The sequence below is a fragment of the Hyperolius riggenbachi genome, chromosome 8 (genome assembly GCF_040937935.1).
Source record: "Hyperolius riggenbachi isolate aHypRig1 chromosome 8, aHypRig1.pri, whole genome shotgun sequence".
Classification (NCBI taxonomy): domain Eukaryota; kingdom Metazoa; phylum Chordata; class Amphibia; order Anura; family Hyperoliidae; genus Hyperolius; species Hyperolius riggenbachi.
In genome coordinates, this window is record NC_090653.1 from 225,265,860 (window position 1) to 225,293,074 (window position 27,215).

At 42.7% G+C, this 27,215-nt stretch overlaps 1 protein-coding gene across 2 annotated transcripts in view; it reads left to right on the forward strand.

The window, feature by feature from the left end:
- NAA10 (N-alpha-acetyltransferase 10, NatA catalytic subunit) overlaps window positions 1-24,041 on the forward strand; it is a 31,775-nt gene extending 7,734 nt beyond the window's left edge. Inside the window, exons 3-9 of one of the 2 annotated variants that reach the window (XR_011023187.1) lie at window positions 6,059-6,117; window positions 7,536-7,581; window positions 7,688-7,803; window positions 11,809-11,853; window positions 16,220-16,304; window positions 21,741-23,412; window positions 23,603-24,041. Coding sequence is in view for 1 of the 2 variants with exons in the window: in XM_068248218.1 (XP_068104319.1) it covers window positions 6,059-6,117; window positions 7,536-7,581; window positions 7,688-7,803; window positions 11,809-11,853; window positions 16,220-16,304; window positions 21,741-21,986 (597 nt within the window). In the remaining variant the exon portion in view is untranslated. Of the gene's footprint in view, window positions 1-6,058; window positions 6,118-7,535; window positions 7,582-7,687; window positions 7,804-11,808; window positions 11,854-16,219; window positions 16,305-21,740 lie in introns of both variants that reach the window. The other variant, XM_068248218.1, reaches the window with a different exon arrangement.
- Window positions 24,042-27,215: the final 3,174 nt, after the last annotated feature.

The window sequence follows — 27,215 nt, forward strand, 5'->3', positions numbered from 1 at the left end:
ATTTAGTCATTAGCACTCATCAGGCAATGTCTACGGGAAACTTTCTGCACTCAGACCAAAGGGGGCTGAATAATTACGCACACCCTACTTTGCAGTTATTTGTAAAAAATGTTTGGAATCATGTATGATTTTCGTTCCACTTCTCACGTGTACACCACTTTGTATTGGTCTTTCACGTGGAATTCCAATAACATTGATTCACGTGTGTGGCAGTAATGTGACAAAATGTGGAAAACTACAAGGGGGCCGAATACTTTTGCAAACCACTGTATTTAGACATTCTGTTCATTACTATTGATTCTTTAAGTTTGTTTTGCTGTTGTAAAATTGTTGCATTAAATATCTGCCTGTGGCTAGCATAAGGGTTCACAGTTCCCTGTAACAGCAGGAACGCAACAGATCTGGAAAGAGGCGTCACACGGTATCAGTGCGTTGCGTCTCATACAGTCAATTAAAATGTTGCTTCATTATCACTGCTTATCACTGCTTCCGCACATGTTTTCCGGTAACACACTTTATGCAGTGCATTGTGATGCCACACTCTGTTATGCCGCAATACACCCGCCACACTTAAAGAGACACTGAAGCGAGACTAAATCTCGCTTCAGGTCTTATATATAGCAGGGGCACGTGTGCCCCTGCTAAAACGCAGCTATCCCGCGGCTTAACGGGGGTCCCTTCACCCCCAACCCACCCCCCGCAAAAGTTGGTCGTAAAATGGTCGCTGGTAATCTTCTTCCTGGAGGCAGGGCTAACGGCTGAAGCCCTGCCTCCCAGCGCGTCTATCAGACGCGCATCGCCGCCTCTCCCCCGCCCCTCTCAGTGAAGGAAGACTGAGAGGGGCGGGGGAGAGGTGGAGATACGCGTCTGACAGACGCGCATGGGGCAGGGCTGCGGCGGTTAGCCCTGCCCCAACCAGGAAGCGCTCCCCCGCTGCACGGAGGGGGTTTGGGGGGACAGGGACCCCCGTTAAGCAGCGCTATAGCGGCGTTTTAGCAGGGGTACGCATGCCCCTGCTAGCTATGAGGTCTGAAGCGAGATCTATTCTCGCTTCAGACTCTCTTTAACATCTCACAGGGGGTGCAATGCAGTGCGGCAGGATGCATTGGATATGGGGTTATTATGCTGCACCTCAACACACCACATAGCCATGGTGCATTTCAATTGGGCTTCCTGAGCTTCTGTTCACATCTAAAATCGAAATCCCAACCCCCCCCCCCCCCCCTCCCGGCGCTTACCTGCGCACTTCTTTTTTTTGTAAAGCGCTTTTTAAAGCACTTTAGCAGAGTGAGTTTGTTTTTTTTTAACTTCCTGATGCAAGTCAGGAGGTGAACTCTTTGACCCGGAAAATAATACAATATATTTATTCTTGAAAGCGCTGGGGAAATCGCTATACTAGCGCTTTTTCAAGCGTTTTGTGATTTACCTATACCTGCCATTATAGGGAAATCGCCCCAAAAATGATACCGCTGAGGGGATCGGAAACAAACCGTTCAGATGTGAACACTCTCATAGGGAATCATTGCACAAGCACTTTTAGGGCAATTTAGAAAATCGCCGGCCCTTAAAAAAACGCAAAAGCCCTATGAGTGAACAAGCCCTTACTCAGGTATCCACAGTTGGGATCAGGGGCGGATTTACTATAAGGCACTGTAGGCACGTGCCTACAGGCGCCTGATTATGAAAAGGTGGCTCACTCCCCTCCCTGAGCGCCTCTCTCCTTCCCTATGCAGAGTCCTGATGAGGGTGTAAACGAGAGGTTACTCACCAAGCTCTCAGCATTTCACTTACGACATCTCCCTTCAGTTGGGGGCACCTCTAGCTACTTAATATTGAGGGAACTACTGAGGGGCACCTGTAGTTACCTATGACGGAGAAGGGCAGTAAGGGAGAAGTGACAGCTGGGACAGCCAGCACGCTTGGGGTGCGGTTTGTGAAGGTTTGTAGGTCCATGAAGGGCGACATCTGTGCCTATAGGCTCCCGTGAGGTAAATCCGGGCCTGGTCGTAATACCTTAAATTATGTAGTTAAAGGACATCGGAAGTGAGGGATATGCCATATTTATTTCCTCTTAAACAATGCACATTTCCTGGCTGTGCTACATGCTTACAAAACGCTTCCGATAGCAATTTGCGACTTGTAGTTGGTTCCAGGCCTCAGATTTTTTTTCTGGGAAAAAGTTCTCTGTGTCTGTCTTAAACAATACAATTGCTAATTTACTAATTTTCCAGTAGCCTCCAGGATGAACCAGACTAGGGCTGCAGTCTTTTACCACCAACTGTAATAGTAGAAGATTAAAAAAAAAAAACCCCTCAAGATTATCCAGATCACATGGCTTTGTTCCCATTGTACACGGTCTGATTCACTTTCGGAAACACATAATTGGAATTGCAGTGCTGTGGGCTGTGTCCGAGAAAAAACATATTACAAGCAAGCAGTGTGATCAATAAATGCACTGCATGCTGCAGTTTTGGTGTGATTGTGATTATGGCCTATTCAGTATAATCGAATAGGGGGGTCTACAAGTGTGTAGAAAAAACAATTGACATTTTTTTCCCCCTGTTTGCTGTTACGTAGTGGAACAAATGCCAAAGGAGCTTACATTCCATGCAAATTTCCACTGACTTGAAACTGAGACAAACAAGCCAAGTTCGAGCTGCTTTATTAGCTGGTAGCTGGTTAAGTAAAGCCTGGTACACACATCCAATCACTGGCCAATTTTTACCACATCCATGTTGTATGAGGGCCAGCATATTGTGAATACTGTACTATGAACAGATTGTGTAGATTTGCTCCCATACTACATAGAAGTGGTAAAATTGGCCAATCAATGTTGGATGTGTGTATCGGGCTTAACAGGCAGCTACTATGCTCAGCTTCACATCAGTGGAAATTTAAATAAAGGGTTGGAATTGATGCATCTCTCTAACTCCTTGCTGGGTTACCGATAATGCGCACAGCAGAGATGTATCCTGGTGCAGCTCAGGCTACATACACAGGCTAGATCAGTGCTGGGCAAATTTCGTCTCTCGGGCCAAATCTGGCCTGCCGATAAAGGGACAGATACCGTCTCCTTCCTGCCTGCACACTTGCGAGCAGTGCGTAATAGGGCACACTAGTTAGAGATACTGAAGCGAAAAAAAAAATAATAATAATATAATGAATTGGTTGTGTAGTACGGATAATTACTAGAACACTAGTAGCAAAGAAAATATTAGCATTTTTATTTTCAGTTATATAGTGTTTTTATAACATTGCATCATTCTCTAATATTTGCAGTTTACACACTACTCAGCATTATAAATGATTTTACAGAGAAGCCCAGTGTACTATTGAACTGTCCACTGCAGGAGAAAAAAACAATACAGTGACGGTCAGTTGAGATAACAAGCTTCAGAAGACAGAGCTCTCTGCGACTTTGAATGTGGTGGAGCTCAATGGCTCTTTTGCATAGATAACTGGAGTTTCTTAACGCTTCCTGTACTGGAAACAATATTAGACTTATGTCTCTGCTCCTAATGTTTTATTTCTTAGCTGTACTACACATACAAATCATTCTTTCATAACTATTTTTTTTTTAATTCAGTTTCTCTTTAGGTGGAAACCGGTCCTATCTCCATGGCCATAGCGGCATCATTTGACCCACCGACATTATGTGCCAGTGTCACATGATGCCACTGTGGCATCAGATAAAGGAGGATTCTGTGTGAGAGTAGGGTTAGGTTTAGCTGGAGTAAAATACCGGAATTAATACTGTACGGATATTGTACTATCAGCTATTACTGGGCACAGACGCAGTAGATCTGCGGGATCACCTGAGCTTCAGAAGCCTTCTGCAGCGACAGAGAGCAGTATTCGACCTGCTAACGGGGGAGCCAGCGATGGAACGAGGGGACTGGGAGAGGAGCAGGAAGTCTCAATAGGACCCAGGTAAGTATCTGTTTAATTGTATTTATTTATTTTTTTTGCGCTTCCCATTATCTTTAAAGAGAAACTGAAGCAAAAAAAAAATTATGATACAATGATTTGTATCAGGGCTGTGGAGTCGGAGTCGGGCAATTTTGGGTGCCTGGAGTCGGAGTCGGGAAAAAATGCACCGACTCCTAATGAATTTGTAACTGTAATTAAAATAGAAAATATGATAAAATGTTCTATTTCTCAGATAAGTCATTAAAAATAATGTGTATATATACAGTATATATACAGTAATAGCTGTGCTTAGTAAATAAACCAATCAAAATTAGTTACTTGTGCTGCTTCAATAAAGCAGTCCCCGTATTTTTAAGGTCAGATATACATATCTGATTGTGACTGTATATATGATGTGTACACAGGAATCTCTTATATATACTAAATAACATCTATGCTGTAAGAATAAGCCTAATGTGTAGCTATGTCACTAATAGAGATGGTCAATGAGATGGAAATAATTCTGCATTGATGCTGATTTATGCAAATGTATGCACTCCCTTTGCTGATGAAATCAAATAATTTGATATGTTATTAAAATTTGGTTTGGTGACTACAAATTAAAGGGTAACTGAGACGGATGAAAAGTAAAGTTTTATACATACCTGGGGCTTCCTTCAGCCCCCTTCAGGCTGATCAGTCCCTCACTGTCCTCCACCACCCGGATCTTCTGCTATGAGTCCTGGTAATTCAGCCAGTCAGCGCTGTCCGGCCGCATGCCGCTCCCACAGCCGGGAACATTCTGCACCTGCGCAATAGTGCTGCACAGGTGTAGTATGCTCCTGGCGGCGGAGTGTGTGCATGCGCACTACGCCTGACTGGCTCAAGTACCTGGACTCATAGCAGAAGATCCAGGTGGTGGAGGAGGACAACGAGGGACTGATTATCCTGAAGGCGGCTGGAGGAAGCCCCAGGTATGTATAAAACTTTAATTTCATCTGTCTCAGGTTTACTTTGTTACACAGTAGTACTATACTCTACATATGCACTCCCCACAGAGCTGCAGGGAATCCACTGAGAATGCTGTGCACATTGAACACAGAGGTGTTGTCTGTTTACAATCTCCTCATTCCCCTGCAGAGTACCTGCACATCATTCTTACATGCACCCACACTTACATTGCCTAGGGCCTGATAGATGTTCTTTGTTCCGGTTTGTACCTTTTACAAGTACTCTTACCAAGGACTAGTTTTAGTCTAAAGAGAATAAATATAGTAGTCTACATATTCTTCTCACTTCAGTTGTCTTGTAAAATTCCTAAGCGTTGGCAGTTAAGAGACGAATTTCATGTTACATACTTTTAATCAACAAAATTGTAATATGCAAATTAGAGGAGTCGTGGAGTCGGTGGAATCCTAAACTGAGGAGTCGGAGTCGGTGGATTTTTGGACCGACTCCACAGCCCTAATTTGTATGTGTAGTACAGCTAAGCAATAAAACATTAGGAGCAGAGACATAAGTCTAATATTGTTTCCAGTTCAGGAAGAGTTAAGAAACTCCAGTAGTTATCTATGCAAAAGAGCCATTGAGCTCCACGACTTTTAAAGTGGCAGAGAACTCTGTCTTCTGAAGCTTGTTATCTCAAGTGTCTGGCACTATATTGATTTTTTTTAATTTTTTTTTTTTAGTGCAGAGAACAGTTCAAAAGTTCACTTGCCTGCTCTGTAAAATCATTTAGAATGCTGAGTAGTGTGTAAACTGCAAATATTAGAGAATGATGCAATGTTATGAAAAAAAAGGTACTTTTCCGTTAGCCGGGCGTATCCACTAGGTGGCGATAAAACTCCACCAGAATTACATCTTTCCCTGCTATCCATGGCGGCCTGGAGAGGGAATAGTAATTTACGCCACCTGGTGGATGTGCCCGGCTAACAGAAAAGTACCAAAACTATATAACTGAAAATAAAAATGAGAATATTTTCTTTGCTACTAATGTTCTAGTAATTATTCCTACTACATATACAATTCATTAATCATAATTATTATTTTTCGCTTTCGCTTCAGTGTCTTTGAATGGTGTTGGAAACTTCAGACTGTAAAGTATTTGATGTCTATGGAGTAGTCTCATTCCTTGCATTTTGTTCTGCAGCTCTCTTATATTGCAGAGGATGAAAATGGGAAAATTGTTGGATACGTCTTAGCAAAAATGTAAGTTTTTGAAGTTATTGTAACTGCTATGATGCACTGCAGTTTTCAGTTTTATGTTCCCATAAAATGTGTTCATACAGAGCATACAGTACTTTACAAATTGTAGGCTGCACCAAGCATGAGGCTGGCTGTTCAGGCATTGCTTACAGAGCTGCCTTGCTTGTCCTGATCAACAGGATCGGTTTCCAGTTTTTCTTGTGTAGATGACTATTAATGCCTGTTAGCGTGGGAGAAGAAATGTGCGCAAACAGATGAGTTTCTTACTGAAAGCACTGTAATGGAGTGTAAAACCTTAGAGGTTTGCTTTATAATAACAGACATACATAACGTTTATCATTGAATAATCCTTTGTGTAATGTTAAAAATGTATTTTTAGACTTGGCTTATGGGCGAAACTTACTGCAGGATAATATGGGTGCTCCATGATGCAGTCAAATCTGGCTTTATTGCTGAGTAGCCTAATGTAAACGATAGAGCTGTCTTAACTCAAACTTTAGAATGCTGTATATATTTGAATATACAATAAAACCCCCATTATCTGACACCAATAGATATTGGCTGATGCTGGATAACTGCAGTTTCTTGAGATTTTATGTTAAATATAGGCCTGCCTAAAAAACCAGTAGCATACCATACACTGTATTCTTACCATACACTCTGTGTTGATGATGATGAATTACAGTAATTAAAGTCAAATTATGACAAAGGAAAGATTTAAAGCGGACCTGAACTCTGAGCTTCCTCTCTGCTCTAAAAGATATGCAACTGCATAATGACCTTTAAAGAAAAACATTTCTTTGTTACAGCTGATATAAATCTGTACTGTTTCTACTTCCTGCTTTCATGGAAGCAGACATATTAACATCCTGTGCTTTCAAATGAGCTTATCTGCTGTGGCAGTCAGGTGACAGAGGGCAGAGATCAAATTACATACAACTTGTGATTAGACAAAAACAAGGGGATATTAGACAGGCTAAACCCTTTAAATACATACAGGGTGTTTTTTTTTTTCCTTCTGTCCTGTGCAAGAGTTCAGGTCCACTTTGGTTTATTACTGTATAAATTAGTGTAAAAGTACAAAGCAGCTTTATGCATACTCAAGGCCAGATTTTTTTTCTGGTTGCTTGAGACTTCTGGTTAACGGAGTCCTCAATAACCCCCGACATTCCCTCCCCTCTCTGGTGCCCTCTGCATCCCCATTTTCCTTACTGGTTAGAAGGATTATTTCATTTGATTACATTTTCTGTTCCAATCGACCATAGAATTGTTTTACATCGATTTTCATTGCGCAGTTTACGGTACAATTAAATCGTAAAAATTGTCGAAATATCTCATATGATGAAAAAAATTGTACCATTAATGGGCACCTTTACACTGATCAGAGATATAGTGTACCAATATTTATTTCTCGTTTTCAGGGAGGAAGATCCAGATGATGTCCCACATGGCCACATCACTTCATTGGTATGAGATTTGTTTTACCGTTGTCGATTTGAGGTGTACAATGATGGTAAACTTCTTTCCATTTACGCCACTATAACGTGAGATTGGGCTCTCTCTCCCTTTTTAGGCTGTGAAACGATCTCACAGACGTCTTGGTCTGGCCCAAAAATTGATGGACCAAGCATCCAGAGCAATGATCGAGAACTTCAATGCAAAATATGTTTCTTTACATGTGCGGAAAAGGTATGCTGCATAATCCTGGAGCTTAGAGAAGCCCTTTTGTATTAAATTGGAAGCAGTAAATAAGCTAACTAGTAAATTATATATAGCTGCCAAAAATAATGTTCAAATACTTGTTTTTATCTTGAGGCGTGGAACCCACTAGCAGTGCTTTTCTAAGTGCTTGTGATTTGAAAAGCTCTTGCTAATGTAATGCTATCTTTATGCTCCCACTTAAAGCGGAGCTGAAGAATGACTATAAACAAAGTGTTTCACTTACCTGGGGCTTCCCCAAGACCCCTGCAGCCTTCCTGTCCCACGCCGGTCCTGCACGATCCTCCGTTCTCCCGTGCAGTTTCGTTACTGCCGACTTGCGTATTCGACTACTGCTGCCATGCGTATCCTTCTTCGGATTCCCCTCCGACATAGAAGGGGAACACAAAGAAGGATACGCGTGACCAGGGCTGCACAGGCGCATTTGCCGACAACTTACGCACTGCGGCGGGAGAATGGAGGATTGTTGAGGACCGGCGTGGGACAGGAAGGCTGCAGGGGTCTTGGGGAAGCCCCAGGTAAGTGAAACACTTTGTTTATAGTCATTTTTTAGTTCCACTTTGAGATGCGAGTTAAAAAAAAAATTTCCCCCATAGCATTACATCAGCAAGTGCTTTTCAAATCGCAAGCGCCTATAAAAGTGCTACTAGCGTGTTCCAGTCCTTAATGTGAACCAGAGTGAGCTGTAAAAAAAAAAAAAAAAAAAAAAAACACCTACCTCCCTCTCGCCATCCCCTTGTTCCACCACTGACCCCTGTTGAAATTATTCAACCTTTCTGTGAGGCCAGGAGCAGATTCAACGGCTCTTGTTACATTGTTTTCATTAGATTTTGTTATTGTTTTCCAAAACTTCTATATAGAACATACATGTCAAACTCTGGCCCGTGGGTGAAATCCAGCCCTCAGAGCCATCAGATTTGGCCCTCGGGTGGTTTTCCCACTTTGTATAATGTTTGGCCCACTCTAGACCACCAGAGAAGCTATATTGGAGGCTAAGCCCCAGATCACTAGGGAAGCTATATGGGGGAGGGGGAAAGAACTAGATACTAGGGAACCGTATTGGAGAGGGAGGGGGCCACTAGGCACCAGGGAACTGTACAGGGAAAGGAGAGAGGGAAAGGGAGAGAGGGAGTACCATTAAACACCAGGGAATTGTATAGGAGAGGGAGGAGGGCCACTAGACACCAGGGAACCATATATGGAAAGGGAAGGAGGCGGCTATGAGACACCAGGGAACTTTATAACGGAGAGAGGTGGCCACTAGACATTGAGGTCAGCCTGCGACTTGGTACTAGAGCTCAATTTCAGCCCACTGTGTATTTGAGTTTGACACCCCTGGTATAGAAGTTCTTGACAACTGCTTGACCCTCTTTCTTTTTTTATTTTGCTTCTTACAGCTCACTTCAGGTTTATTTTGTGATCATATAATCTGCTTTTCAAAAGCAGCAAGAAATAGTGCTAAGGGAGTGGCCCTCCTGTACTATAGGTCTCTTCTTTCCTTCCTCTGTTTGGTATAAGAATCCCCCACCAGCCTTGACAACTGTCATTCCACACATGTGGATATACGAGGTTGGGTTGAGCATGGTGAAAGCATTCTGTATTTACAAGGAGTTCGTATAAACACAATCAGATGAGATCTTAGGTTATTGTGGCGTTCCTATGCCCTCATCCTTACTTCATTCAATAGCAAGTTGTGAGGGTCATGCGGTGTTAAATGGTACTTCCATACTGAATAGCAAGATCTAATGAAAACCTTGTAACAGAGCTGTTGTGTTATCCTGGCCATACAGAAAGCTGTGCTAACCCATTCCAGGGATTAGAGTTACAGAACATGATGATTGCCTCAGTGGAATGGATTGCTATAGAAGCTTTGCCCATTCATTTGTATTTTATCAGATGCAGATATCTGTTTATACTGTGCTTTGCCCCCTATCTGATGATGCAATAGTAATGATCTGCATTGCTCCTCTGGGCTTTGCTAGAGCATCTGATGACATATGGATGGCAGAATCCTCCTTCAGTTGCCTTTCCAGCAATTATCTCTATTGCTGCCTCAGGCGGGCCCATTCCCCGGAGAGCTTCCGATGCCAGAGCTGGCACAAGGACTTTTACAGCTGGTCTGAATGCTCTTCTCTGTGCTGCATCTCAGGAACAAATGCCTACATGTGCAAACATAAAACCTGAATGTTTCTGCAAATAATTCTCCAAATTCCTGTAGATTTAAAAATGGTGTCACTTCAAAAACCTCTTCAAGGTGTTGAAGTCTGCTTCATGTAAACCGTAACGATATTTTTAAACAGATAGCAGTGTTCTCCCCAGGTGCTTTTTAGCCGGGTGCAACACCCGGGTAATTTTGGTGAGCAACAGGAGGAAATGGCAGCGCTTTCAAATATAGTTTGCACCCGAATTGACCAGCTGCATAAATGTGCAGAGCCCAAACATGGGCAACTTATTCAAAACAGATGCAGCAAAGGAGGACGTTGATTGTTCAATACTAGACTCTACCACAGCGATGAGGTGCCCTCTTGGAAGAGTGGGGCTCTGCACACCTTTGTTGGTTTCATTTCATTTGCAGCCTAGGAGCGCTGCCTATTTCTTGCTATAATTTTGGTGAGCACCTGTCTGTCATCAGCTCTCTTCCTTATCCCCCTCCTTTGCTGTGTAGTCAGTAGAGTTGTACGGTGTAGTTTATAAATGTTCCTCTCCTGGAGGGAAGTATGAGGCTTCTCAGCATCAGCATCAGCTGTCTATGGGGCGCTGGGTAAATAGGTGACTGTGTTGGAAATGGCCAGTCTAAGAAAGCTAATTTTTTTTTTTTTTTAAAGCGAGCGCCTAAACACAGATGATGAAAATGGTTGGTCATCCCACTCAAAGCTAGTTATAGTCAGTGGATGATGGGTGCAGTAGCTATACAAGGTGAGGAGCATCACCATATCAATCATAGAACATAATTTTAAAAGCTATTCCAACATTTCAGGGACACGTAGGTAGGTAGGCAGGTGCCTGGGGCCTAGTGGATGTCAAGGGGGCCACCTTCTTGGACCTCTCTCCACTTCAGCTTACCAAAGGGGCCCTAAATCTACTACCTTGCCTAGGGCCCCATTACATCTTAATCCATTTCTGCACATAGGACCCCTTTATCAAGGAAAACGATATGATTTGCCTCATTGGGCACTCCCTCGTTGATGTGCTTTGTGTGTGCACCAGTAACCCAATGCTGTTTTTCCTGATAAAGGCATCCCATGTGTCCCCGAAATGTTGAAATTCATCTCCAGCATTCACAAACACATGATGTCCCCTCTTCCCAGTATCTCTTCTGGATCCTAACTTCCATAGACTGATTATAACAGAAATGATTGGTTAGTGTAAACCGGAGAATGGGGGATTTGTATTGCAAACAGCATACTGTTGCGTGGTAATATAGTTGGAACCATTTAGCATATCTACAAAATGATAGTTGGCTGTTAACTGCCATGAAAGGGCATTTATAACATTGTAAAACGTTAGATGCCTTTCAGGCTGACTATTCAAGAGAAGGTTTAAAACATTGAATGTTATCATTCCAAACCTTGATCAATCTTCCCTTTTACTTAGCAGTATGGTCTGTAGAGTTTGACACACGGACATATTGCTTCACAGTTGCTCCTCAAGCGTTCTAGCCAGCCACAGCTTGTAGTCTGGCTTAGTGGCAGTATTTCAGCAAGACAGGATTTCTTCTGAGAGTCCCATAACTGTGCAGGCAATATGGAGAGTGCAGATTATCCCTTCTTCTTCGTCGTACCATATAGCACATTGGTGGAGTTATACAATGATTGCAGATGAACCTGGCATGTACTAGCTGAGTGTGATCCTGTATATGATGAGATTCCTAGCTCATTGACCTGTTGTGTGTGTGTCACACAGTATGTGCTGGCTTTGTGAACTAATTCTGTTCATCGTGTTTCTTTTCTCATTTTTTTTGTACTCCGTTTGCAGCAACCGAGCAGCTCTTCATTTGTATTCCAATACTTTGAACTTCCAGTAAGTGCTTTTATATTCCATTACTTATAATCAGTGTTGCAACATTCTGCATGGGCCCTGGCCATACGCTATTCTACAATCTGTACTACAAAAATTCAGCAATGTCATAAGAATGATCAAACATGAAATGGCAAATGATCCTATATGTGATCACAAGCCTAACATTATATTGATTGATTGCAGAGTTATAGCTGTACTGATCTGTTTTTCTGCATAAAGATGATTAGAGGAACTGTAGTGAAAATAAAATAATAAAATTGCTTTTTTTTTTTTTTTTTTAATCAATATACATTTATCGATTTAGTCAGTGTTTGCCCATTGTAAAATCTTTCCTATCCCTGATTTATATTCTGAAATGTATCACTGGTGGTGACATTGTTACTGTATTTCTGATCTGTACAGAATGTTTGTTACTGAGATTTCTATGCACAGAGGGAGATATTGCTTGCTTGGCAGTTGGAAACAGCTGTTATTTCCCACAATGCAATGAGATTCACAACAGTAAACTGTTAAGACCATGGTCATGACATCACACTGTGGGAGGGGCTTCACCACAATATCAGCCATACAGACTCCCTGATGACCTATTTGAGAAAAAGGAAAAGCATTCTCATGGGAAAGGGGGAATCCGTTACTGATTGGGATGAAGTTCAATCCTGGGTTACTGTTCCTCTTTAAACCTTGCGCCCCATCAAATTTTCCCTGGAAAATTTGTCTATGAGATCATTTTGATCACCTTAACAAATCAGTTGTTTTACCGAACAGTCATATTGTATCATGTGTGACCAGGGTAATTTATTTGAATTTCACAATTTTCCTCATAAACCTGATTGTTTTGGTTTGAATAGTGTTGAGTGAGCTAATTATCATATTTCAAATGTAACATTATGAATTTCACAATGAGCATTTATACTACCAAAATGCTCTATAAGGGCTATCGTAACACTAAAATGAAATAAAAAGCACTTGTTTTGTTTTGCCTAGCTCAGCACTATGCCTTATCTCATGCCACACCCAACTCCATTTTCCATCAGTAGTGGGAGCTGTGGCCTAATCTTCTTCACCATTCCAGTGACAGAGCTCAGGGCCGCAGTATTGCTTCTGTCTTTTCTGGTCCTGAGCTACTATAGATTGGGTCATGGGTTCTCAAACTGGTTGCCGCGGCACCCTGGTGCACATCGAGCACTTCCCAGGGGTGCCTCGGTGTTCATTGCCATCCCTTGTGCATTGCCATTAGGTAATGCAACCGCACATTGATATACAATGCGGCTGCATTACCTGCCAGTAAACCCTTAGTCCCGGTAGCCGTGGTTGAAGTTGGACATCCATGGAATCTGGGTGGAGCGACAGATCAGTGGGCCTTGACCTGGATAGGTAAGGATACTTTGTCCAGCTAATGTGGGTCACTTATAATCAGGAGTGGGTGCTGAGGTGATGCTGCATAATTAAAGGGGCTGTTACTAACTGCAGAACCCATGTGGGGAATAGTCTGTGCTCTATAAAATTGACTCTTTATCCTTGTCATAGTCACTCAGGGGGGATGCTGCATAATGGGGAAATGGTGCCTCGCTCAGTAACTGGAGTGGGGAATGCTGCCTAATAGGGGAGAACTAATTATTTTGGAGGGGGAGGGGTGCTGTCTGATGGGGAGCCAATGGCTATATAGAGGAGTTAATGCTGCCTAAAGTGGGAGTCACTGATTAGGGGGTCTGCTTAGAAAGTGTTATAACTGCATTTCTGTAGTTGTTTTTTGCAGAAGAGTGCCTTGAAAAAATGTCAAAGCTATCAAGGTTGCCCTCACCCAAAAAAGATTGAGAACCACTGGATTACATTAATATGCTAGGCTGAGGGAGATCAGGACTGTGTGTATAAACAGCTACTGCTATCCTGAGCTGTGACAGCTGCTGAGACTGTGAAGCTTATGCCCACAGCTTCCACTATAACAGCTTCCACTGTAACTTCCACTAGAAAAATGCACACGGGCAGTAGGAATAATGGACTAATGCTGAACTAGCAATCCAAATAGAACAATCATACACTCAACTTTCAATTTACCGGTAGTTTTTTTTTTTAGTTTGTTTTTACCAGGGAGTCAGACCAGGATATCCAAACCCAGAATGGGCAAATGTCCAGTTCACTGCAAATACTGTAGACCCAGGATGAGTGATTTGGAGGGTACCATATTTATTTTTTTAACAATACCAATTGCCTGACAGTCCTGCTGATCTTCTGGCTGCAGTACTGTCTACGGCTGGAGACGCACCACAGAGTGCTTTCCAGATCAATTTCGTTTTTTTGGTTTTTTTTAAAACGCTCCCATTGACTTGCATTAAAATCGTGGCAAAATTTCTGTGGTTGTGATTTTTCAGAAAATCAGGATCATTCCTATTTCACCGCTATTTTAATGCAGGTCAATTTGCAGCGTTTTTTTAAATGATCTGAAAAGTGCTCTGCGGTGTGACAGGGCCCTGAGTCACAACCCTGCAACAAGCATGTGGCTAATCCAGTCAGATTTGAGTCAGAGCACCTGACCTGCATGTTTGTGCAAGATCCATGGCTTAAAGTATTCAGCAGGACAGCCAGGCTGCTTTCTTCATTTAAAAGGAAATAGATATGACAGCCTCCATATCACTCTCACATCAGGTTCTCTTTACAGCCACTAGCTTTATGTCAACGTGACAAAGGTCCATGCGACCGAAACATCCTGCTTCTGTATCTTTGGTACTATGACAGTACAGCTGCTTGCTGTTTTAAAGTGAACCAGAGCTGAAAATGAAAAAGATTTTATACATACCTGGGGCTTCTTTCAGCCCCATCCGCCTGGATCGCTCCCACGCCACCGTCCTCCGCTGGCCGCACCTACGAGAACCGGGTCCCCGCGCTTCCGTCAGTCGGAGCCACTCTAGCATATAAGAAGTGCGCTGTTTGTGTATCTCTCCAGCAGTGGCCAACAACTGTTTGATGAAAACCTAGTGTGTATGTAGCCAGAATCTTGCATATTGCTGTCTGTATCCCTGTTAACCTCCTTGATGGTATTCCCGAGTGTAAGTCGGGGTCATTTTTCACAGCAAGTAGTGGTGATCCCGAGCTACAAGCTACACTTGTGGATACTGCTGGGAGAGCCAGGTGCAGAGTGCACGGCAGAGATGTAGTATCACTCACATCCCTGCGATCCTGCTGCAGCAGTTTGTCTTCTCCAAGTCCTCCAAGGCTTCCAATCTCTATGTCGAGATAGCCACTTATCACATGACGACTGAGGGCGATCTCCGCATAGAGATAAAGTGCCCCCAGAGGACAGGAGGAAGACTTGCAGCATGTGGCCGCATCCAGGAGAGGGTGAGTAATGCACATTCTGCTCTCTGCGTGGGAGGAAAGGTGGGGGGTGTATTAGGGCTATATATTCTGGAGGGGGGGGGGGAGCACTCTGGCTACCAACCCTGGTGGAGGGGGGGTCTCTTGCTACCTAAAGGTGGGGTGGGGGCACTGCCTGTCTTACCTGTAAAAGGAGGGGCACTCTGCCTACTCTCTGTGATCGGGGGGGCATCCTCCATCCCCCTCCATCGCTCCCTTGTTGTCCTCAGTCGCCACCTGGTTTGTCCGCCACTGCCTCTGGTAAGGGGGCCAGTTGGGGCAGGCACACTCCGACGGGAGCATTCTGTGCTCCGGAGGCGGGAACGCGTGGCCTGGACGCGCATGTGCAATTAGCTCTGGGTGGCAACCGTGGACGATGAGAGAGCGATCGGTACGGAGGGGGCTGGAGGAAGCCTCAGGGATGTATATTTTTTTGTTTCAATCCCAATCTCAGGGTCTCTTTAAAGGGGTTCTGTGTAGGTTAAAAAGTATAATAAGCTGACACTTACCTGGGGCTTCTATCAGCCCCCTGCAGCGGTAATGTCCCGCGCCGTCCTCTCTCGATGCGCCGTTCCCCACCGCCGGCACCTGGCACTTTTCGTCTGACGACAGACGAATAGTGCGCGCTCCCGTTCGCGTCATCGGGAGCTTACTGCGCAGGCGCAGTAAAGAGTTTTCTTGTACTGCGCCTGCGCAGTAAGCTCTGACGCATACGGAAGCGAGAGCTCAGCCGCAGTGTAATCACTCGCATGATTACACGGGGAACAGCGCGTCAGAAGAGGACGGTGCGGGACATTTCCGCTGCAGGGGGCTGATAGAAGCCCCAAGTAAGTGTCAACTTGTTTTACTAACCTACACAGAACTCCTTTAAGTGCTTGCTCTTCCTTGTATGCATGGGTCCTTTTTTTAGTTTGAATTTTACTTAGGTTCTTTGCTGAGTTTAGAATATTACAATACAAACTGTGTAATTTTATGATTTATATTATAAATTTTGCTGCTTTTCACTACCACACAGAATTAGTGAGGTGGAGCCAAAGTATTATGCGGATGGTGAGGATGCGTACGCTATGAAGCGAGATCTCACCCAAATGGCTGAAGAGGTTAGTAGCCTTGGATCCTTACTAGATCCATCAGCACATGTAACACATTAACTATGTTTGTTTGCTGATCTTGTTTATATATGCATAATGATTGTTTTCCAGTGTTGATAATGTGTATATGAATGTTTTTATTTTATTTTTTTTTGTTGTTTTTTGTTGTTGTTTTTTATATATATGCAGCTTAAACTAGAATACTGTTAATTTACATTGTGTATGTTAAACATCAATTATTGTCTCAGTGTTTGTTAGGGCTGGTGCACACCAAGCGTTTTTGGTAGCGTTTTCAAAACCGCTGCTGCTTGTGAAAACGCTTGGCTAATATATCTCTATGGGAAGGTGCACACCAGCGGTTTGAGGTTTTTAGCAAACCGTAAACGTGGCTCCTGCAGCATTTTTGTGGTTTGCAAATGCGTTTCTCCATTAATGTAAAGTATAGGAAAGTGGGAAAACTGCTGTGAAAAACGCTAGATCAGAGCGGTTTTCCAAGCGTTTTTGTTACAGAAGCTGATCAGTAACAGCTTTACTGTAACAATCTATGAAATCCGCTACACAACGCTCCAAAAAACACTGGGCATGTTTAGAGAACCTCTCTTAACATGCCTAGAATCGCTCTGAAAATCTGCTTCAAAAACCAGCATAGCTATTTGAGTGCAAGTACCACAGGGTGCTGCAATTACTCCTGATCCATTCTCATATTTCAGGCCCCTTGAGTTTTGAGTTGGACCTCTGTCCAAACATTTCCTGTTGCCCATGTAGCACTGTGCTTTTAAATTAGCTTATGGATTGTAGGGGTGGACTCTTTTGTACTAAGATTTGCAAAGGGTTTCTGAGCAGAGCACAGAGGAAAAAAATTGGAAGCATAAAATCTTCTTCGGATACCTTTTTATGGCAGCTGCACTGTACAGCTGAAGTTAGGGAGAGATAGAGGCAGCTGTCATCTTCTAACAAATGCTAGTATTTTTATAGTGGTCATCTTTGGCTTACCGTTATGAAATGAAGTGGTTATTAGTGGTTATTAGAGGGGCCTGCATTCTGTGCTGCTGCAAGGACCTTTTCACCGTATTGTGAATTAGTAAGGGAAAACTTTTTAGGGCTTTTTTTTTTTTTTTGCCAGTTAATACAAACCAAGCACATTATTTGAGGAACAGTATTAGTCACACTAATGTAAAATGGACAGACTCAGACACCTGGGAGATGCCTCAATTCATGTTCCAATATATGCTTTTTGTGAGTAGATGTGTTGATTCAAATTTATATTGACTTCTTATCCTTGAAGCTTACCTGAAGTGTGTGGTGGGGGGAGTTAGATACCTACCTCAGTAGTGGGAAGCTTTGGCTTCACAGATTCTTGTAGAATCACCATTCCATTCCAGAGCCCCTCTTCATCTTCTCGCCATGTACAAAACCCATCTGGACTGGAAATGCATCTGGAGTAAAGTCTGCACAAGCCCAGTAGAGCAAAGCCACTCGTGCATGGCCAGTCTGTATGCACTCGTCCCCTGATGGCCAGAAGAAACCTATGCAACTAGTCAAATAGGTGTAAATAGACTCTGAGCTATAGAACGGTGGGCTGTTGCAGGATCTGGGAAGTCTCTACACCAGGGGCGTCAAACTCGCATACAAAGTGGGCCTAATTTAAAGGAATCATCAGCTGTAATAAAAAAAATCCTCTTTACTCATTTGGGGCTTTCTCCAGCCCCTTGCAGCTGACTGTCCCACACTGACCGCTTCACTCTTCGCCGCCATCCTGGGCTCCCTGCACGGTGCAGAGGACGACCTCAAAGTCATCCTTACTGCGCCTGCGTGAATCATCGCTGTCAGTCAAGCCCACGTTGTCCGCAGCGTACTGCGCAGGCATCAAATGGTCGGCCTCTGCACCGGGGAGCCCAGGATGGCGGCGGAGAGCGGAGCGGTCTGTGTGGGACAGTCTGCTGCAAGGGACTGGAGAAAACTCCAGGTGAGTGAAACGAATTTTTTTAAATTTAGCTGATGATTCCTTTAACACTGGGACCAAGTTACGAGCCAATGTTAATGTCTAGTGGCCACCTCCCTTATAAAGGTAACTGGTGCCTAATGCCCCCCTCTACCCTAAAGAGTTCCATGGTGTTTACTGGCCTCCTTCCTCCCCTATACAGTTCCCTGGTGTCTAGTGGACCCCCCCCATGCAGTTCCTTGGTGTCTAGAGACCACCCTAGTTCCCAAGTGCCTATTGCTTTTCCCCTTTCTTGCCCACGTGGCTTCCCAGGTGATCTATGTATTCACCTCCAGTACAGACTCCCTGGTGGTCTAGAGTGGGCAGGGCCAGTTCTGGACGTCTTGCTGCCTGAGGCAAACTTGTGAGGATGCGAGGAAAAAAAAACCTCCCCCTTCCCGATCGCACAGCACACAATTTACTCTGCTTTATTTAATGTTCCCAAATGACATGCTGCAGCTCAACACAATAGCACACTGGCTGGCTGTGAGTCTGTGACAAACTGCTCACCCTCAGCCAGTTGTCCATTCCTCCTTAGTCAAGACAACAGTGCCACCTCCTCTCTTCTGCTGTGCAAGTCAAATGAAACACTGCTGCTCTCCTGCCTCCCCCTCCTCACTCACTGTCTGGCTGCATGCTGTAAGTGCAAACACAGTACAAAAATGCTGCCCCTGTTATCTCAGCGCCAGATGCAAATGTTTCATCTTGCTTAATGAGAGAACCAGCCCTGAGAGTGGGCCTAACATAGTGCATCGTGGGGAAACCACTTGGGGACAAATTTGATGGCTCATCGGGCCAAAGTTTGATATGTATGCTCTAGACCAGTGTTTCTCAACATTTTATTGGTATGTACCCCTTTTAAAGCCCTGTAATCACCAAGTACCCCCTAGCATAGTAAACATTATCACAAGTACCCCTTGACAAATATATATTTAATCTTAGTACATGATAATTGGTACTAAACAATTTCCAAGCATTTACCGTTGTTTTTAATTACCTAAAATACTAATTTGATGGTGTTTAAATAAGATTTATCATTTTCTAAAACTCTAAATTTGTTATTCTCGGTTAAGTATATCAAACCCGAGTACCCCCTGGAACCATCAGAGGTACCCCCTGGGGTACGCGTACCACACGTTGAGAACCTAGGCTCTAGACCACAGATCCCCTAACCCTGTCATTAAGGCCCACCAACAGTACATGTTTTGCAGAAAACCACAAACATTCACAGGTGAAATAATTAGTGTCTCAACAGAGTTGATTAACTAACTACCTCTGTGGATTTCCACAAAACATGCACTGTTGGTGGGCCTTGAGGACAGGGTTGGGGAACACTGCTCTCGCACATCAAGAGGCTTCCCACTACCGAGGCAACTATCCAACTTTTGTTTTTTCAATTCATTTCAGGTACCCTTTAAAGAGACACTGAAGCGAAAAAAATATGATATAATGAATTGGTTGTGTACTATGAATAATTACAAGAAGATTAGCAGCAAAGAAAATATTCTCATATTTTTATTTTAAGGTATATAGTGTTTTTTCTAACATTGCATCATTCTCTAATATGTGCAGATTACACAACACTCTGCATTCAAAATGATTCTTTCAGAGCAGTCTGTGAACTAATGACCTCTCCTCTGGCAGAGAAAAAGTAAATAGTTAAGGAACAGTTGAGATAATAAAAGTCAGAAAACGGCCCTCTCAAAGTCGTAGAGATTAATGGCTTTTTTGTATAGAGATAACAACTGGAGTTTCTTAACTCTTCCTGTACTGGAAACAATTAGACTGATGTATCTGATCTTAATGTTTTATTTCTTAGCTGTACTACACATACAAATCATAATATCATAATTTTTTTTCCGCTTCAGTGTCTCTTTAAAGTGATATGTCACCTCTTATGGGAAATTGAGCCCCAGCCATCCCCATAATGGATCCATAAAAATTAGTATATGTTACCTGTCCCACTATTTGCCTCCAATGTATGGTGCCTGGTTAAACGCCTGTGCAATCGCCTAATGTGTGTCTTCTCATTGGTGTTGCGTAATTGCGCTCACCACCACATGCTGGATCTTGTATAAGATACTGAAAAAAAAACCACAGAGAATGGGAGCCCAAATAGTACAGTATGTCACAAGTTGAGTATATAAAAAAATAAAAAAAATAAAAAAAGTTCTAAAAAGTAATACTCACAAATGTGGGTTGCACAAGGGGCAACCGACCACTTTAGGCATGTGTAGTGTCTTAAACCTGACTCCACTCAGGTATACCAGCAATCCTGGAGGCGGTCGGTCTCTAGCAAAACATCTCATGCACTCTGAACCCCGTAAGGTGGTGGAATTCCACCCTGGGTCAGGTGTATGAGACTCCCCTCACTGAGAAGCGGGGGAGTGAGGCACAGAAGAAGGTGAAGAGGTGCCCAATGTGTATAAAATACTTTAAAATCAATAAAAATAAGAAAATTGAGGTGGCTTACCTCACATACGACAACTCACTTTAGGTAGAGAAATTTCATAACAAAATTAAGCACAAGCAACACGTTTCGTGGGATCTAGCCCACTTACTCAGGCCAAATAAAGTGCCGCTGCAGTAGAATAGCCGCATTTGGGGCAGAGAGGCGTCCCGAATCCAGCTATTCTACTGCAGCGGCACTTTATATTGGCCTGAGTAAGTGGGCTAGATCCCACGAAACGCGCTGCCTGTGCTTAATTTTGTTATGAAATATCTTTACCTAAAGTGAGTTGTCGTGTGTGTAAGGTAAGCCACCTAAAATTTCTTCTTTTTATTGATTTTAAAGTATTTTATACACATTGGGCGCCTCTTCACCTTCTTACATGCTGGATCTGTGCACAAACAGCTGTGTACATACATCGGGACCCTGGGTGTCATGTACATAGCCATACGCTGCTCCCAGAAAAGGGTACATGTCCAGGTGTTCTCGACCTTGAGGCCAGATGGGCAATATGAATGATCGCTGGTATTGGTACAGGTAACCTACTAGGTGCTATGAATCCAAAATGGAGGAACCGGTGTTCAGTGAATTTTCCACACCAAAAAAAAACTGAATATCACTTCAGAGGGAATGTTTGATTTTTAAGAGGCTTTAGGATTAACAATTAGAATAGAGTATTTTTATAAGTTCTGTTAAATTTAAATATGCAAAGTTGGTGCGTTTAGAGTCATCATTAGCATTTGACACTTATAATCATGCGAAGTATGTTATTTCTGTGATAAGACCTTTTGAAGTTGACACTTCGCATCTTTATAAATAGGACCCCTAGTGAAATGGCGTTCGAGCAGACTGTTACCAGAAGTGGCCCAGGTCAGAACTTCCTGTTTGTTGCATACAAGTCAGTGTAATTCAGGCAGTCATTTTGCCTATTCCGCTCTACCAATCCATTTTCTCCTGGAGTCTTGCTTACAACACGAACATATATCACTGCTTTGATTTTTGCTAACTTCAACAGTTAAAGAAACAGATGGAACTGAAAGATAAGAACCGGCCACAGCCTCTGAGCTCCATAGAAAACAAGTCTGATAACAGGTCTGGCCATGTCGGGGATTGCTGTCGGGATGAGAAGTGCATGGGCAACACAGGCAGACGCGATGGCTTGGAGGACAGCGGGGACAGCAAGGATGTGAGTGAAGTCAGCGAGGCAACAGAGAGCACCGATGTAAAAGACAGCTCCGAAGCTTCAGACTCTGCTTCTTAAAGGGACTTGCACAAAGTAACTTTATTGGGTTTCCATAACAACCATGGGTGCAGTCGCAGGTGCGATTTCAGTAAGATCCTTACCAGGCCCAATCAGTGTAAAGATCAATTCATTCAGGTCTGTTACCCTGTACTGGAAGAACAGATTGTAAATATAAGAAGATATTAAACTCTGTGACCAGCTGACTTTATTATTGTATCCTATGTTGCCTAGGGTTTGCCTTGGTGATTTTTGTATATTTGTCTGTGTAGCCCCACTACTTATTTCTTAACAAAGATGAAATTTTACTTTATTTGGTTGCAGTCTATTCAGTTCAGCTTTACATATTTATATTATCTTATATTGCTTATCCTTAATATTTGGATCCAAATGCTCTGTTACTTTTCTGGAACAGATATTAACAAGACTGGAAGCGTAAAGACTTCCTGCCGGTCACTCAGTTTGTGCAGTTGTGGAAAGTAAGCAACAATTTCTGCACTATGGCTTCAAGCTGAAGTGGCGAGGTCATTTGTACTAATATTGAGTTGCAAAAATATTTGTGTTGCCCTGATTTTTATTTACATTTGAGCAAAAAGTGTCCAGTCCAAAATTATTCATACCCTTCTCAATAATCAATAGAAAAGCCTTTATTGGCTATTACAGCAATCAAACGCTTCCTATAATTGCAGACCAGCTGTTTGCATGTCTCCACAGTTATTTTTGCCCATTTATCTTTAGCAATGAGCTCCAAATTGTTCAAATTGGAGGGTTTTCTTGCCATCACCCTAATCTTTAGCTCCCTTAGATTCTCAATTGGATTCAAGTCAGGACTCCAAAACGTTAATGTTGTTATTTGCTAACCATTTCTTCGCCACTTTTGCTGTGTGTTTTGGGTCATTGTCATGCTGAAATGTCCACTGGCGCCCATGGCCAAGTTTCTCTGCAGATTTCCTGACTTGTGAGCAGCCACAATGCACAGCCGCAGGTCCTCAATGAGCTCCTTTTTGTCTTAGCCATGACTGTCCACAAACCAACTGCAGAGAGCTGCTGTTTTTCACCTGTTGAGTTGATTAAAACAGCTGTTCCCAATTAATCAGGGTAATTGGGATGCTTTAGAACAGCTTGGACTATTTGGAATGTATAGAACTTTGAAGAGTGTGACTGTTTGTGAAGGATATGAATAATTTTGGACTAGACACTTTTTGCTCAAATGTAAATAAAAGCTTAGAAATGTTTTTTTTTTTCTTTCCACAATAATGCCTCTTGTACATAGTCCTATGTTTTTCTGGTTTACATTTACTTTAATTTAATCACCATGGTCCTCCAAGACCACACTGCAGACAATATCCTTTCAGCACTCAGAGGATGACTGCAGACCAATTACCATCACCTACCTTGATCACTGCTAAATTCCCCTGTCAGGTGGTGGGAAGGGGTCAGCTTTCAGGCTAGAAACCCACTAGGAGAGCTTTGTAAGCGTGAGTGATTTGAAAAAGCTCTTGGTAATGCAATGCTATGGGGGATTTTTATGAAATCACATCACTCAAGTGGGATCACACCCATAGCATTACACTAGCTAGAGCTTTTCAAATCACAAAGCGCTCAGAAAAGCTCTCCTAGTGTGTTTCTAGCCTAAGAGAGGATTTGACTTCCAATAGTAGCTTTTAGGCAAAACAGGCATTTGGGAAATGAACCAAATTTATGTACAGGCAGTCCCCTACTTACAAACAGGTTCTGTTTCGGAAGATTGTAAGTTGAGTCCTGTGTTAAAAACAGATTAATGATTGAAACGTGGATAAATGATTTTTTTTTTTTCCTGACCGCTCTGGTTTTGAACTTGTAGTATAAACTATATTTTTTGGCTGTTTTCAATGTGCTTTTAAAGTGTTTAAAACTATGAATATATATATATAGTTTATACAATACTGTAACAAGTAATAAAAAACAGTATTGTATGTTTTGTACATTAGAACAACTTTGTATATCTGAAACGTAACTTGAGACGTTTGTTAGTCGGGAACTGTCTGTACTTTTGCTGCTGATAAAACCGTCATTAAAGTGTGTGGCTTAGTTTGTTTTGGGTTTTTTTGTTTTGGTTTTTCTTATAGATTTAAAACAGCACAATGTTTGATTACATTAGCCTGACTAATGCTAGGTACACACGGTGCAATTTTCTGACAGATTTACTGTCAGATCAACTATTTCAAACATCCTTAGAAGTGAATGGAAAATTGATTGGAAATCAGATCAGACATGTGGGAAATAGTCTGAGTAAATCTGTCGCAAAATTGCATCGTGTGTACCTAGCAGAAAGGTGGCCATATAGAGATTTTGTGGCTGATTAGCCATCCGCCTTGAATATTATCAAATCGGATAAAAATCAGTGCTGTAACAAGCCTGTCCAATTGGCAGTTCAACCAATTACGGCACAAAATTTACAAACTTGCTGGGAAATCTGAGGCCAACTTTGTCGAATGGGTGCATGTCGGTAACAGCGTGCAATATCGTGAATAATCAGACAGAATTCAACGGCTGGTGTTTGTGTGTGACCGACGTCACACACGAGCTTCACGGGCTATATGCCTGGAGCCCTTTGGGGCAGCAGTGCGGAAGATGGATGGATGGGCACTGCAGCAGGTGACGGGGACAGGTGAAATATATTTTACTGCACGGAGGGCACACTTACACTTGGGGGGTAGCGACAGTGGATGCAGTGTCACAAGGCCGATTCCTGAGAAATTATATGCTGAAATCGGCAATCAGCCTGCTGTGTATGGGCAGTCAGCAGATCTCTCTGATCACATTTGATGAGAAAGAGATCTGTCTTTTGGTCGAAGCTACCCATACATCCCTAGATATATGGCCACCTCACCCACTTCGCGACTACCCATAGGCAGTGGAAAGTGGGTGCACATATAAACGTATGTACACTGATCTGCAAACTTGTTGATGGTGGATGGCTATAAGTATTAGAGACACGGGATTAGGGGGACAGCCAGGCAACTTACATTGTTTAAAGGACAACTGTAATGAGAGGGCTATGGAGACTGCTATATTTCCTACCAGTTATCCTGCTGATCCTCTGCCTCTATACCTTTAGCTATAGACCCTGAACAAGCATGAAGCAGATCAGGTGTTATTGACATTGTCAGATCTGACAAGATTAGCCACATGCTTGTTTCTGGTGTTCTTCAAACACTACTGCAGCCAAATAGATCAACATGGCTGTTAGGCAACTAGTATTGTTTTAAAGGAAATAAATATGGCAGCCTCTATATCCCTCTCACCTCAGGTTTCTTTTAAGTAACTGTATTTAATACAAAGGAACAGCTAAAACAAATTATTCTGTGATGCATAAAATAACAAATTAAATGAGATGCCAGTATACAATTTTCTCTGTATAAATTAAGAGTCTGATGGAAGCTCTCCAAGAAAGTATAGGCAAACTGAGCTTAAAGGGACACTTAAGCCAGGAATAAAAAAAAAAAAAAAAATCAGTTTTACTTGCCTGGGGCTTCTACCAGCCAACTGCAGCCGGCCCGTGACCTCACAGTCACTCATGGAGCCTCCGGTCCCCCGCCGCCAGCTAGTTTTGTTTTCACTGACAGAGTCAGCGAGCTTTCTGTACAGGCCTGGCCACGCCTATCCTTATTCATGTTCCCGTCCTCAATAGCATCCTGCACAGGCGCAGATGCTATTGCGGACGGGAATGAGAAGAAAAATACGCGTTGTCGGGCCTGTCTGCTGAAACTAGCTGGCGGTGGGGGATCGGAAGCTCTGTGAGTGACTGCGAGGGCATGGGACGGCTAGAGGGGGCCTGTAGAAGCCCCAGGCAAGTAAAACTGATTTTTTTTTTTTTTTAATTCCTGGCTTAGAGACCTGATTCTCAGCCTTATTTCTTTAAGTTCCTGTACCTGTTCTAATGTGGTCTGGATTACTGCAGCCTTTTCTAGTTGCACTGTCTCTGTAATATATCTAATCTTATTTTCTTTGTCAAGCTTTGTAAACCCAGGGAGGAATGCACTGCCTCTGCTGTAATAGGGAGAAGTTATGTACTCCACGCCCCCTGCAGGCTCTGTGTGTGTGCTGTGTGTATGAGTCACAGGCAAGGTCTCTGCTCACAGCCAGCGTGTCTGAGGCTCATGGAGCTGTGAGGATTCCAACAGCTGTGAGTGTAGTGCCCAAACAAGCAGCTTAGGCAACAAGTGGGAGTAAAATTCCAGCAGTCAAATCAGGCTTGAGAGGAGCCACTGCAAATGGGCACTTGCTCTGATGATGTATATCCTATTTGGCAGCCATCTTTAATTGTTTACAAAAACAACGAATAAAACAGTGATTTTATCACCAAGAAAGCAGCGGTGGGTGACTAACATTTCACAAAGGAGGCTAGGAGAAGACAACAAACAGGCTGGTACATTTTATTTATGTAAGATTTTCACAGTACAGATTCTATTTAAGTGTCCCTTTAATAAAAGTACACCTAAAGTGAGAGGGATATGGTGGTTGCCATATTTAATTCCTGTTAACCACTTCTCATCCAGACCTTATTTCCCACTTATGGACCAGAGCAGTTTTGGCAGTTTAGCTATGTCTTTATTTAATCAGAAATAACTTTATCCCTACTTATGACACAGAATTGAAATATATATTGCTTTTTTCAAGACAAACTAGGCTTTTATTGTATGCCATTTTGTTTTCTATGAAATTTAATGGGAAAACGAATTTTTTTTTAGAAAAAACACAAGTTTTACCAATTCCAGTTTAAAAATTAAGTGCTATTGTAGATAAAAAAAACACAAATTTTGTTTGGCTATTCTTACTGCTTATCACAAAACTTAGATTATGTTCCTGTCACAATTTATGGTGACGATATTTGATTCTGAAATAATGCTACAGCGTGTATTTTTCACTATGAACTGAGAAAATAAAAGTATTTTAATGGTAAAAATCAATGTCATTAGCTCAGGAAACATATATTCCCGTTCACCAATTAGTGCTGCATCAGATAGTGCCAGAAATGTGCACAGGAGCAAGACTAATCCTGCACAGCACTGCTTCTGCTACAAGACTTATATCTACTGATTTGTGGCTTGGATAAAGTCACAGAGGACGTAGATATACTGTAGTGGTGGTTCTGTGGAGGCTATTAAAAACAAAACACTGACACGTGGGGTTTCTATCGGCCCCCTACAGCTGTCATGTTCCGCGCCATCCTCCGTTCCCCTCCGCCGGTCTAATTATGCTTCTAAC